Source organism: Neohortaea acidophila (genome assembly GCF_010093505.1).
Source record: "Neohortaea acidophila strain CBS 113389 unplaced genomic scaffold BDY17scaffold_4, whole genome shotgun sequence".
Lineage (NCBI taxonomy): Eukaryota > Fungi > Ascomycota > Dothideomycetes > Mycosphaerellales > Teratosphaeriaceae > Neohortaea > Neohortaea acidophila.
The window spans coordinates 1,424,943-1,437,101 of record NW_022985513.1 but is presented as its reverse complement, the minus strand read 5'-3'; the positions used below and the strand labels follow the sequence as shown (position 1 = coordinate 1,437,101).

At 55.8% G+C, this 12,159-nt stretch overlaps 5 protein-coding genes across 5 annotated transcripts; 2 read left to right on the top strand and 3 right to left on the bottom strand.

Moving 5' to 3' along the window:
- Positions 1–201: 201 nt before the first annotated feature.
- Positions 202–648, bottom strand: BDY17DRAFT_323336 (Swi5-domain-containing protein; the record flags this gene model as incomplete). The annotated part of the gene is made up of 1 exon (XM_033736993.1): positions 202–648. One exon carries the CDS (start codon positions 646–648, stop codon positions 202–204), a length of 447 nt encoding a protein of 148 aa, XP_033591059.1.
- A 154-nt stretch (positions 649–802) lies between these two features.
- Positions 803–2,577, top strand: BDY17DRAFT_295759 (uncharacterized protein). Its single transcript, XM_033733349.1, has 2 exons — positions 803–2,042; positions 2,097–2,577. The coding sequence occupies exons 1-2, from the start codon at positions 848–850 to the stop codon at positions 2,321–2,323; spliced, it is 1,422 nt and encodes a 473-aa protein (XP_033591058.1). The 5' UTR covers positions 803–847; the 3' UTR covers positions 2,324–2,577.
- Positions 2,578–2,830: 253 nt separating this feature from the next.
- On the bottom strand, positions 2,831–5,164 carry BDY17DRAFT_249544 (P-loop containing nucleoside triphosphate hydrolase protein; the record flags this gene model as incomplete). The annotated part of the gene is made up of 2 exons (XM_033730989.1): positions 2,831–3,820; positions 3,923–5,164. The coding sequence occupies 2 exons, from the start codon at positions 5,162–5,164 to the stop codon at positions 2,831–2,833; spliced, it is 2,232 nt and encodes a 743-aa protein (XP_033591057.1).
- A 3,656-nt stretch (positions 5,165–8,820) lies between these two features.
- Positions 8,821–11,079, top strand: BDY17DRAFT_295754 (uncharacterized protein). Its single transcript, XM_033733348.1, has 4 exons — positions 8,821–9,195; positions 9,387–9,462; positions 9,512–10,618; positions 10,668–11,079. The coding sequence occupies exons 1-4, from the start codon at positions 8,906–8,908 to the stop codon at positions 10,716–10,718; spliced, it is 1,524 nt and encodes a 507-aa protein (XP_033591056.1). The 5' UTR covers positions 8,821–8,905; the 3' UTR covers positions 10,719–11,079.
- BDY17DRAFT_295750 (uncharacterized protein) lies at positions 11,016–11,800 on the bottom strand. Its single transcript, XM_033733347.1, has 3 exons — positions 11,598–11,800; positions 11,492–11,533; positions 11,016–11,390 (listed from the first exon to the last, which is right to left on the bottom strand). Exons 1-3 carry the CDS (start codon positions 11,764–11,766, stop codon positions 11,212–11,214), a joined length of 390 nt encoding a protein of 129 aa, XP_033591055.1. The 5' UTR covers positions 11,767–11,800; the 3' UTR covers positions 11,016–11,211.
- Between the last annotated feature and the right edge of the window lie 359 nt (positions 11,801–12,159).

The following is a 12,159-nucleotide window of genomic DNA, read 5'->3' as shown; positions in this document are numbered from 1 at the left end:
GAGGCCCTTTTGCATGACCGAGATCTGACTGCGATTAGCGCCAACAGTATTACAAGTCGGTGGCGGAGTGGCCCAGAATCCCGATATTGGTCTCGGAGATGATGGCACGGCGGAGACATTCGCGAACCGTCAAGGCTGCCGGAGTGCGATGAGTACATGGTAGACCGGATGGACGACACAGCGCCATCAGCAGCCTTCCGGTCAATCTTTCCCATCCACGCCAAATTCCTCCATCACATCCGCAATCCTGACTCCCCTTTCATCAGCGATGAAACCCATCAATCCCTGGCCAATATCCTTGATTTCGTTGTACTTCTGCAACAACGCGATGTGGTGTTTGATGGCGGCGCTGGCAGTTGCGAGGGCGGAGCGGGTTTCATCCTCTTCGGACGTGTGGTGCGAAGAAGCGGAATTAGATGGCGATGTTGCCTGAGCCACGAGAGCGGAGCGCTGAGATTCGAGAGAGGCCAAGGTAGTCCGCAGGGCTGTCGTTTTGGCTTCCAGCGCCTGCAGACGCGGAGTTGATGTAAGATTCGCTTCGGAATCGGGATGTGTTGGAGATGGATCTGAGGAAGCGGAAGAGGTAATGTTCTGTTCCTTCGCATCTGCTGAGTTTGAGGCTGGTTGCGCTGCTTCTTTCGTGGCCATTTTGGTTATGGCGGCGTTGGTGGTGGTGCATGAGAGACGAATCGATGGCAGGTGGATCCGGCCGTTCCCAGCACTTTCGGATGGCACGGCTCGCGACGTGTCAGCCTAGCGTCACCCGTACCCTACACGCATCTCACCTTACTCCCTCCCCCTTCCTTGTCCATCTCTGCCTCCATCATTCCCCTGCCGCCGTCTCGTAATGGCGACCTTTCGAACCAGACCGGGCATGGCGCCGCTCCTCCTCACCCTCCTCTTCGCCGCCCTCTCCTACGCCCACGAAGGCCACGAAAATGTCCCCGAAGGCGCCACCATCTCCCCCGATCCCCTCGGCACCATCATGTGGCTGCACATCCTCCTGCAGTCGACCGCCTTCGGCCTCGTCTTCCCCACCGGCATGGTACTCGGCCTCGTACGCTCGCGCTGGCACGTCCCCGTGCAGATCCTCGGCGCCGCCATCGCTATCCCCGGCTACTTTCTCGGCCATCTACACAAGGGCCGCCAGTTCACCGCCAATGTGCATGCCCATTTCGCCAACTGGCTGATGTTTCTGCTAGCTGGCCAGGCGATATTAGGCATGCTGTTGAAGCTGCACATCGAGCGTGGCTTCCTCGGCAAGGTACGGAAGGTGATGGTGAAGATTCACGGCGTCGTTGGCGTGCTCTTCCCCATCGTGAGCTGGGTGCAGATGCTGTTTGGCGGCATCGCTTCGCAAGGCTTCTGTCAAGGCGACCATCTCGGGCAGTGTCTGGCCCATTTCATCATGGGAAGCGCTTTCATCGCCTACGGCATCGTCCTTACCATCTTGCTGCTCAATGGCCAGGCGTGGCTGGCGCGTACGGGAAAGAGCCAAGAGTTCTGGGACAGTCTTATCATCTCCATCTGGGGCTGCATCAATACCTTCACCGAGCACCGATGGGGTGGACCGTGGGTGAAGAACGACATCCAGCACACGAGCATGGGAGTCATCTGGTGGGCGGCAGGGCTCGTGGGCATCTGGCTCGCGCGAGACCGCTCGGGCAGGCCACGGAGGAATCTCATTCCCGCCATCGTCATATTCTTGACTGGCTGGGGAATGTCTGGCCATGCCCAGGACCTCGAGCTCTCCACTCATGTACACGCGGTCTTTGGCTACACCCTCATGCTCGCTGGCCTTACGCGCATCATCGAGATCTCCTTCGTGCTCAAGGACAAGCAAACGCTCGTCGGACCGGAAGGCGGAGACGTAGATGCGGAAATCAGCAGCTTCCAGTATCTGCCTCCTTTCCTGCTCTACGCGTCTGGCTTCATCTTCATGGGTGCTACGGAAGAACAAATGCGCATGCTCAGCGATGCCCATGTCACGCACGTCAGCTACATCCTCATCCTGTACAGCCTGGCATTCTTGATGTTTCTTTGTAAGCTGACCATCCCCCCTGGTTCCATCCTTCCCTGCTAACAGTTTTGTCCAGTCGTCCTAATGCTCATTCACCTCTACTCCGCACATGTAGAGCCAAATCATGCCCCGACCACGGGCAAGAAGGTCGAAAACGGCAGCAGGAATAGAATATACCGCGATGTGCCCCATGCGAATGGCACCCTCGATCGGACAGCCCGAGATGCGCAGGAGTTTGAATTGGATGGGCTCATTAGCGATGACGAAGAAATGCTTGCGGGAAAGACGAATGGCCGGGTGTGATTGTCAAGGCTTGATTCACGACTCTTCTTTTGATATGCACAGGCGATTGTATCCCGTCATCAAATCATGTTGAATGCGTACAGGGCCGTACCGTTTTGTACAGAAGTCTGAAGCATCCCATCACAAGCGTTCATGCTCATTTACTTCTCCTTCCCTTGGCATAGACGGTGAGTCTGTGTTGGACTCGTTGATCAAGCAGCCTCTGGCCTGACCTTCGCGACATGTGCCGAACTGGGCCATGTTGTGTACGGGAATTATATTGGCTAGCAGGGAGAGCCAAGGAGAATTCTGGCAACCACATGAACATTCACTCTTGAATTACAGCCTTCTCTCGTCTCGCTGGCTACGTGATGGGGGTATCTCTGCAGAAACAGTCACAATGCCTCAGTAACGCCGCTTATGTCTACCCCGCCGAAAGTCCATTGGCCTGCCTTGATGCACTCATCAAAGGGATGAGTTTCAAGTCCCCAATGCCCGTCGTCTGCAGCAACGCACCCGGAAGTCCGCTCATCCCGATGTGGACGAGGGCAGACCACCCAGCGATGGCATCCTCGGTGCCAATCCTCGTAGGAAAGCAGCAGACGCCTGTAGCGAAGCCATGCCACCTCCAACTCGCTGAGGCGCCGGCATGGTCGAGGGAGGTGCAGCCGGAGCCAACCCTTCCATCGCAGCGGCCCACCTTCCTCTAGGCCGCCTCTTGTTCATCTCGATCTCGTCATTCACCTCCTTCTGCTCCGCTTCATCCAGTGGCGCATCTGCTGCATCCTCTTGCAACGTCTCCATCGTGTCGATGGATCGGATCAACGTATCATGCTTGCCCTCCTCCTCCGATCCGTGCTGTTGCAAGAGCTTGTCGAGCACGTCAGGATCTTTGCCGATCCACTTCGTAAGATCCTCTTGCTCCACCTCCTTTGGCTCATACAGATAGTTCCGTGCGTTGCGCTCCGTGTCACGCCGAGGATTCTTCTTGTCCACCACGCGCTTCGTGAGCGAAGACTTGAAGATTTGCAAAGCCTTCAGATTCTCGTCGTAGGAGCCTCCGGTGAAGACCCGATAGACGAACACAGGCTTCAGCTGCCCGATGCGATATGCACGCCCGATTGCTTGTTCTTCATCCGCCGGATTGAATTTCGAGTCGACGATGATGACGCGATTGGCGCTGCACATGTTCAATCCCACCCCGGCGGCTTTTGTGGAAAGAAGCATGATCCGGATATGACCTTGGTTGAGCTGTTCAAGCGCAGACATCCGATCAGCCGTCTTGACCGAGCCGTCGATCCGTTTGTGTGCGTATCGCCGGCCTTTCGATCTGAACAGCTCGCAGAGGTAATCCAATGTTGGGAGGCTAGTCGAGAAGACAAGCACGTTGTCTCCGCAGTCGAGAGACATATCTATCAGTGGCATAATGACACAGAGCTTGGCTGAAAAGCGTGAGTCAAGAGAGTCTTCCCAGCCGTCGAGGATCGCGTCGGTCTCTGCGGAGTTGAATTTTGGCATCTCACCGTCCTCGTCGTTTTCGACGATCGCCGCCAGTTCTGCCTCACTTATCTCCGCCATGCCGTTGGCAGGGGCGGCCAGTGGCGCAGCCAGAGGGGTTACTGATCCACTCTCCGTGGCTGTACTCGGACTCTGCTCGCGCTCGGCGTCTGTTCCTTTTTTGATCTTCTTCTTCTTCGCCGGAGGCGCAAGGAGCATCTTGCGAAACAGATGCGGATGGTTGGTGAGAAGCGTCAAGTTGTTCAGCCACGCGAAGATGGTCACTTGGCTTGCATTCTCGCTTCGGTTGCCCGCCTGTAGCGCTTTGATGTAGCCTCTGTACATCTTGTCCTGGACCTCGGACAAGGGCACCTTAATGACATATTCGATCTTGCCCTTAAGCTGACCCCTGAGGACTTCGATATTTGCGCGATTGACCTTCGGCCCGATCTCTGCATGCAGAACTCGAAGTTTCTTCAAGCTGTTGCGCCGCTCGTAGGCGGTACTGTCGACAAACAGGCCTTGCTTGATGGGCTCCGTAAAATGCGCGCGAAACTCGGCAGGGTCCCCCAGAAATTGAGGCGCGACCCAGGAGACAAGAGAGTAGATTTCATCCACCTTGTTGCTCATCGGCGTACCAGTCAAAGCAATCCTGTGGTGTGTTTTGATCTTGCCGGCCAATTCAGTGACATATGCGCTTGTATTCTTGATCTGATGGGCCTCGTCGACGACGACAATCTCGGGTCGTTTGAACAGGAGTCGCTCGAAATCGGTAAATTCCTCGGAGTCCCCTGCCTGGTCTGCCGTTTCGTTGGCTTTCTTCTTCAGCAGGTTGCGGAACTTTTGGAATCCGATGAGCATCACCCCACCACGCCGCTTCCACTCCTTAAGTGTAGACAGCTCGGACCCATTGGCACCAGCCTCAATGCTGAAGACCACTCCAAGCTCACCTGGCGTCCAGTCATTGATTTCACGGCGCCAGTTTGGGATTAAACCAGGGGGACATATCACGAGCACCCGCACGTTGCGTTTGTCTCGCTTTTCGGCATTTGCAAGCTTTTGGAGACGGAACGGCAGCTGGCGGATGATGCTAGGCTCCTTGGACTTCGTGGCGTGGTTCAGAACGGCGAGAAGAGCGATGGTCTGCATGGACTTGCCGAGCCCCATGGTGTGAGCTAGTATGCAGCCCTGGCCCTCTTCTTGGCCATCGCAGGCGATCTCACGCCATAGAAAGCGGACACCATCGAGCTGATGCGCTTTGATTGCATGAGCGACCTTCTGGGGGATGTAGATGGGTTCGTCGTTTTCACCTCTGGCCGGGTTGATCTCGACGTTGTGACTTTCATCAGGGTTCAGGGCTACCATCTGCACGAGCTGAGCGGAGTCCGAGATTTGTGATTCCTGGTATCTCTTTTGACGATTGAGAGCGCTCGCCCTGGAATTGAGGGCCGCGGCACTCCTGCGAACTTCCTTCTTCCGCGTCTTATGTGGCGTGCGAGAGGGGGTCTCGATTTCTTCGAGGTCAGAAGATACATCAATCGGGGCAGCTGAAGAGCCCAAGTTTCGAAGACTGAGCTTTGGTGAATTGAAGAGCTTCGTTCCATTCTTCGCAAGCAGCTCCCTCAGTATGTGGTTGAACAGCACGAGGGACCGCAGCTCCAGAAGAGAATCCCAATTTCTCGAGTCAAGTGTCTCTTCTGGTGTTCCGAGCAGAGAAGACTGCATGTAGAGCTCTGCAGCCCGATACATGACAGCCTCATGGTCTTGCTCGGAGGGGAGAGGTGCATGAGCCGCGCCGTTTCGACGAGAGCGAACGGCTGCCTGAACTTGAGGCGGGAAATCATTTTTCAATGCTCGCTGGGTAGAGGCCAACTGCTCTCGTACCTCTGGTCCTGCTTTGTAGAGGAGTTTGATCAGAATGCGCTTGAAGTCTTGCCTTGCATACAATGCCTCGAGTGACCATGTGTTGATATCCGAGACAGTGGCATCAGCGGGATCGCCATCCATGCCAGTAGGGGCCCGAGCTTCCTTGCTTGGTCGGCCACGCTTCCTCGAACTGGTGTAATCCGAAGAGGACAGCATCGTCAGATCGATCGGCTTGATGCTGGATTTGCTCTTGGGCGTTTTCACGGAGCGAGGCACAAACGTGGATGGGCTTGGTAAATCTTGCGATTCCGATCCGTCGTTGCAGGTGTTGAACGTATCATCCTGGTCGCTCCTGTCTGCTGCCGCTTCATGCACCAGCTCATTCTCTGCACCGAGCGTGTTTTCTCCTGGATCATCACTGGACACAGATTCTCGTGGAGTGTGAACTAGGAAGCCATCGTCGTCGTCGGATTGAGCTGGGTCCAGTCTGGGTGAAGGGGGGACTTCGTCGTCCGCGTCGTACTCAGGTGCATCTTGCAACTGGTAGTCGGTGTCGTCTTGGGGTATGGGAGCCGGCGACACGCTGAAACGATCATCGGGGTGAATCTGGAGGCCCGGTTTGTATGCGCCGGCCCTTGAAGATTGATCGCCTTGTTGTTTGTTCCGTTGAGCTTTGTTCGCAGCCTTACCAGGCTCCTGTCGACGCTTCCAAACGGTAATCATCCACTTCTGCTCCTCCCGATCACCGATTGTCGGCTCGAGAACACCGCAGGCTTGTCTTACAGCACCTTCGTTTGCCCATGAATCTTCCAGGAATCTCTCCTTCATCCTGGCAAGTCGGGCAGTGAGGCGATCGATCTCAGCATGGGCACCTAGGGTGAGCTCATCTCGTAGCGTGCGACTCTGCTTCATCTTCTTCCACACCGTCCAGGCACGCTTTTTCTCGAGATCTGGTAGGTTGTCTTTCCATGTGTCGATGTAGTCTCTGACGAACGTGTCGATAGCTGTTGCAGCATCCAGGTGTGAAAGACCAGCCTCGCCGTCGCTCTCTTCGGCACCATCCATCTTCCCGTCTGGGTCCGAAGAGGTGGTTGCGCTCTCACCGTCATCAGACTCGGAATCTCCGTAGAGAGGCAACGCATCGTTGGCGCCGTCGTGCTTCTGGTTCAGGAATCCCCATTGTCCGGAAGCTGCTTGCTCAGGTACCTGACTACCGGCACCGTTCAGATGAGCCGCCTTCTCTCTGACGGCGCTTGGCTCTTCATTTTCGTCGTTGGTAGTGAACCGTAGCACGGTAGCAGATTGATTGTCCTCCTTCATGGTGTCTCGGTAGGGAAGAACGGCTAACGCGGGCCTAGATCCCCTCACCAGCTCGATGGTGTCCTCGTTGGTGAGGAAATGAAGGATTTGGGAGTGTACAAATCTTGACTCGCCAACGGGCTTGCGTTGGTGGACGAATTGAAAGTTGCAATCATCCAGACCCGCATGGCGGTCTGCATCGAGGATGAGGATATCGCCAGTGGGGTGCAGGTCAGCGATATTGCTTCCGAAGGCTGTCTTGCCGTAGAAGATCTCATCGATCGGACAAGCGCGATCACCCAGGTATCCCGATGCGGAAGTAGGCTCGCTTTCCCGAACAACCTCCAGCGTGGTAGGGGCAAGCTTGCGTCGCTTCCGGCCTTCGCTGTCCTGGAACTGGATCTCGCCTTGTCGGGCATGTTGGACAGTAGGCTCGGTGGAGGGCTCTACTAGAGTCTCGGGCGCCAAGGCAGTTGGTGAAGATCGGAAGGGAAGAGGAGCTGGCGGATGGGGTCCTTGCGGGTCGCGTTGTGCGTTGTAGATTGTGGATTGCCTCCTTAGTTTGACGATGGAGTGTATGATTGCGCTCCTGTGGGCGAGGGGCGTGACACCGCAGTCGTCTCGCAAAGCGTTGGAATCGATGATGGTGAGCAAAGTCGCACCGTCCACTTCGTTGTCCTTCAGGGCGGTCAAGAAGGGGTGGAGGGGTGGGATACGGCCGTGGGGCAGGTCCGCGATGTAGCCAACGGCCGCATCGCGAAAGAAGTGCTGTACGTCTTCAACGCTCCAGTTCCATGGATCTGGCGGCGCAGCCATGTCGGGTTCGATGGAGCCGTGCAGCCGGAGGGTGCGTTGTCGCACTGTCTTGTTGTCTGTCAGGTTCGAAGGTGGAAGGTGGGGAGCTGGGGGCTCCCGCGTTGCAGCCTGGTCGCGTTGGCGGCCCGCAGTCACGTGTCGTGTGTGACGTTTTGGTGGTCAGAGCACGCGCCAAATAGGGCAAGTGTTGTGTAGAAGGTTGTTGTGTTATTAAGTCGGGCTTGAGGGTGGAAGAAGCAGGAGTGTGAGCTCGTTGACGAGAGGTGATCAAGCTCAAGTAGGTCCAAGCGTTTATCACGTTTAACTTGGAACTGCAGCTTCCAATGTGGGTTGGAAGGAGGTGGGTGAACAGATGGTGAGGCCACGAAACAGCACGCTCGACCACCACATAGGCGTAACGTGGGTGGCAAGGGGCGGAGAGCAAGCTGGAATTAGGCTTCACTCGCCCGTCACACCTCCTGAACAGCCACGTCTGAGTCTCAAAGCCGCAGTCAGTGAATAGGCCGCAGCACAGAGACTTGCCAAGTTCCAGCACCTTCCTGTGCAGATGTCGAAGCCGCACATGCGCTCTTTGGCCCTCTCGTCAGGCCGCGATACAGAGCTGGGCGGGGACGACCAGGCCACGGGCAATCAGCGCTAGAACGACAGTCCCGCCTTCTCCTATGCTGCAGCATCACTGCAAGATCGGCGTGTGCTACGGAGCTACTCTTGCGCGGGTGACGGAGGCGATCTCGGACCCTCAGTCAACAGGCGTGCTGTGCCATGTTGAGGGGGCGACGAAACGATCTTCTGGAAGTGGTGGGAGTCGCCGAATGTTTCGCAATGCGCTTTCGCTCCGAACAGGTCGACAACGCAGATACATGTACCCTCTGCGGAGAGCGATCTGCCTTGATCGCCGGGGTCGCACGTTTTGATGGTCGGATTGGAGCACGTTCGGTCGAGAAGGCAGCAAGGCAGGTGGAGTTGGGGCGAGTTTAATTCCACTCCGCTGCATTTTCCTTTGTCAGCAACTGCCATCGGACGTTGCATGAAACATTGACCCTAACGTGGTCCTCTTTCCAACTACAGTTCCCTTGTCCTCAACGATCCCCGTATCCTCTGCTCTCGTCGGCGAGGTCGCCTCGGATGTATCCCGTCTATCCTCCTCGCCTTACGGAGGAGCAGGAGGAATATCTACTGACGAACCTGAAAGATTGGTCAATTGCCCATGGACTGGCCGTGCGACCTGCTCCATCTTATGTGCCAACCGAGACCGATCCATCCGCGGCCTTAGCGACGACGGCTCCGGTGACTCTGTTCCCCAGCTTGTTCCCAGGCGTGTGCTTTGAGCAGGCACGGAATGTCGCCGAAGCGTACAATGAACTCTATGCGGCCATTGCCAGCGACGAAACATGGCTCAAAGGCATCGTCGAAGAGTAGGTGTAAGTTTGTAGCAATCCCTTGTCCAGTGTGATGAAGAAGACACTTGACCAATACCGTGTATAGTACTCCCATCTGTCGCGCGCGATAAGATCACGTGCAGCCCTATGACTTTCACTGCAGCGAATGATGTCCATCGTTTCGAACGCGGATGGCGGGATCACGTGCTGATGCGGTGTGCTCACAGGCTGGTCGAGATCGACGACTTCATGGCAAATCTATGGAAAGTCCACTTGAAAGTGAAAGAAGAAGGCTACGCTCATGTAAGATGCCGGGGTACTGCCATGCCAAATGAATACTGATGAGCCGCAGGCCTTCACTCTCGGACTTTTCAGATCGGATTACATGGTACATGTCGACCCATCCGAGCCGCAGCCGTGTGTGAGGCAAGTCGAATTCAACACCATTGCTTCGTCCTTTGGCGGGCTGTCAAGTAAAGTATCCGGCTTGCATAAACACCTGCTCTCCATTGGCGCATATCCAGAGAGTTTGAATTCTATCCTGACTGACTCTTCCCTTCCGCCGTCAACTTCCATACCCGGCCTCGCCCGAGGCATGGCGAAAGCGCACGAAGCTTACCTCGAATGTGCGCCGACATTGCCGACCTGTGTTATCTTTCTCGTCCAGGATCTCGAGCGGAACGTCTTCGATCAGCGACACTTGGAATATGCGGTAAATGAACACGGCATACGAGTGTTCCGACTTCCTTTCAGTCGGGTGCTGAAAGACACTCACGTGGACGCGAATCGCAAACTTATATACACACCGCCTCAGTCGCCGGGCCAGCGATTCGAGGTCTCCCTCGTGTACCTCCGAGCCGGCTACAGCCCTACAGAATATGACAATGAAGCGGCTTGGGATGCGCGATTGCAACTTGAACGAAGTGCAGCAATCAAATGCCCGTCGGTCTTGTTGCAACTCGCGGGGACCAAGAAAGTGCAGCAGGTCCTGGCTACTCCACATTCACCGCATCTCAAACGCTTTTTGCCGGATGAGAAGCAAGCCGCCGCCGTTCTCAAAACTTTTGCTCCGATATACCCTCTGGATAAAAGCGAGGCTGGGATGGAGGCGCGGAAGTTGGCAACGAATCCCGATTCCGCCGTTCGGTACGTTGCAAAGCCCCAGCGTGAAGGCGGCGGCAACAACATTTACCGCAAAGCGATTCCCGACTTCTTGCACAGCCTTCCGGAAAGCCATTGGCCGGCACACATTCTCATGGAGATGATTGAGCCACCAGAACAGAACAATGTCATTTTCCGGAACGGGGAGACTCAGCAGGGAGGCGTGATCTGCGAGTTGGGTGTCTACGGTGCCTGCTTATGGAAGCAGGGCGATGCCGATGGCAAGCCACACATTACCTCCAACTTTGAAGCCGGCTATCTGCTCAGGACGAAAGGAGATGCTTCGGAAGAAGGCGGAGTAAGTTAGCCGGCTATTGATTCTGACGAACATTTCTGACCAGATCCAGGTCGCGGCAGGATTTGGCGCTGTGGACAGCGTTGCGCTGGTTGATGTATGAGGTGGTGGGTGTCGTCAACTAGACTTCCCGAGTCCTCTGAAGTGGGCGGGCATATACCCTGACAAGGGAGAAGGAGGTAGACGGGCTGGTTATACCGAGACTCTCGACAAGGTACTCCCGACGGTGGACTGCATTGAGCAGACAGCTGCAGCGACAAGTACGGTAGCGTCCAACACATGTCATCGACAAGATAGAGCATAGTTGCAGTAATCTTACCAGAGTGCGTTACAGACTGCTCGGGGCCCAGGACCAAGGATACCATGCATCGGAGGCCGTAGGAGGAAGTTGAGCGAGGTGCGCAAAAGTAAGACTGATGTTGATTTTCGCCCATATCGTAAATAAGCTGTGATGAGAAGAACGCTCCGTTTCGTAGCAAAACGCAAAGTCGCGCTTGAAAGCATTGGGAGACAACACCGCCTAAGCAGACTGCCCAACCCGTAGTTCCGTGAGAGTCCTCAGCAGACCAGATCAAGTTCACCGTCAGGCAGCATACTCATCGCTTCTTGCCCTTCTTCGCCTTTACGTGGCGCTGTGAGAAGACCATGGTATTCTTCACTTTGCGATGACGCTTCTTCTCTATCCGTGCCGCCTTTGATGCTCGCTGCTTCTTGATGGAGCTGTTAGTCCGCGCAGTCGTCGAAGTCGCGGCTTCGTCAGCGTCCATGTCGACATCTAGATTGTACGAAGACAGCATCAGCATTAATGCAAAAGGTGACAAATACTCCAGAGCAGAAGTCCCGGAGCAGGACGGGGCAAGTCAGGATCGCACACACCTTCGTTCGCATTTTCGGCCTTTCTCTCTAATTCTCGCGCGTCTGCAGAAGCGGTGGCATTAGCAGTTTGGTCTGCCTTGGCGCCGACTCGATCATCGTTACATACTGTCCGTCTCGATTTCCATTTCAGTTCTTGGTGGTTTAGGCTGGCTGGCAAGAGCCATCAGCTTCGCCGAGAGTCGCTCGTTGCGCGCCGTCTCGACCGGGCCAAACACGGTTTTCTTGAGTCTTTGGTTGTTCTTCTTGACCGAGCTGGCTCGAGAACTCTTCGCCATGGTGTCGGGGTCGTCAGACAGAGGTGTAAGTTGATGGGAGCAGCAAGAAATACCAGAGATCGCCATCGGCGTTTTGCATCCATCCTTGCCCTCGGGTTGGAAGCCCCACTTGCCGCACGCCGTGCACGGGCCGGAAAAAGACTAGCGCGGACGGATTATGCATCTCGATTTCACGACACCCATGTCATTTGGCAAATCCGACATCTCTCTCCAAGGACTTCGACAACGAACGTCGCGAACACTGTGTGGCAGAGGGGATGGATCTTGCGGGCAGTTCGGTGACCACGCCCGCAGACAAGCAAACTCCGCCACCACAAGACTCGTGATCCGCCCGTGCAGGCAGCCTCGTTCGCGACTGCCCGAGCATGTCTATGAAGCCTCGTTGCTTCATCC

Bases quoted from the DNA above. Each gene is read 5' to 3' on its own strand.
- BDY17DRAFT_295750 (XM_033733347.1), bottom strand. From the start codon at position 11,766: ATGGCGAAGAGTTCTCGAGCCAGCTCGGTCAAGAAGAACAACCAAAGA. The intron at 11,534-11,597 runs GTATGTAACGAT...CCGCTTCTGCAG, and splicing joins AATGGAAATCGAGACGGACA to ACGCGCGAGAATTAGAGAGA. The intron at 11,391-11,491 runs GTGTGTGCGATC...CGTACAATCTAG, and splicing joins GGCCGAAAATGCGAACGAAG to ATGTCGACATGGACGCTGAC.
- BDY17DRAFT_295754 (XM_033733348.1), top strand. From the start codon at position 8,906: ATGTATCCCGTCTATCCTCCTCGCCTTACGGAGGAGCAGGAGGAATAT. The intron at 9,196-9,386 runs GTAGGTGTAAGT...GTGTGCTCACAG, and splicing joins CTCAAAGGCATCGTCGAAGA to GCTGGTCGAGATCGACGACT. The intron at 10,619-10,667 runs GTAAGTTAGCCG...GACCAGATCCAG, and splicing joins ATGCTTCGGAAGAAGGCGGA to GTCGCGGCAGGATTTGGCGC.
- BDY17DRAFT_295759 (XM_033733349.1), top strand. From the start codon at position 848: ATGGCGACCTTTCGAACCAGACCGGGCATGGCGCCGCTCCTCCTCACC. The intron at 2,043-2,096 runs GTAAGCTGACCA...AGTTTTGTCCAG, and splicing joins GGCATTCTTGATGTTTCTTT to TCGTCCTAATGCTCATTCAC.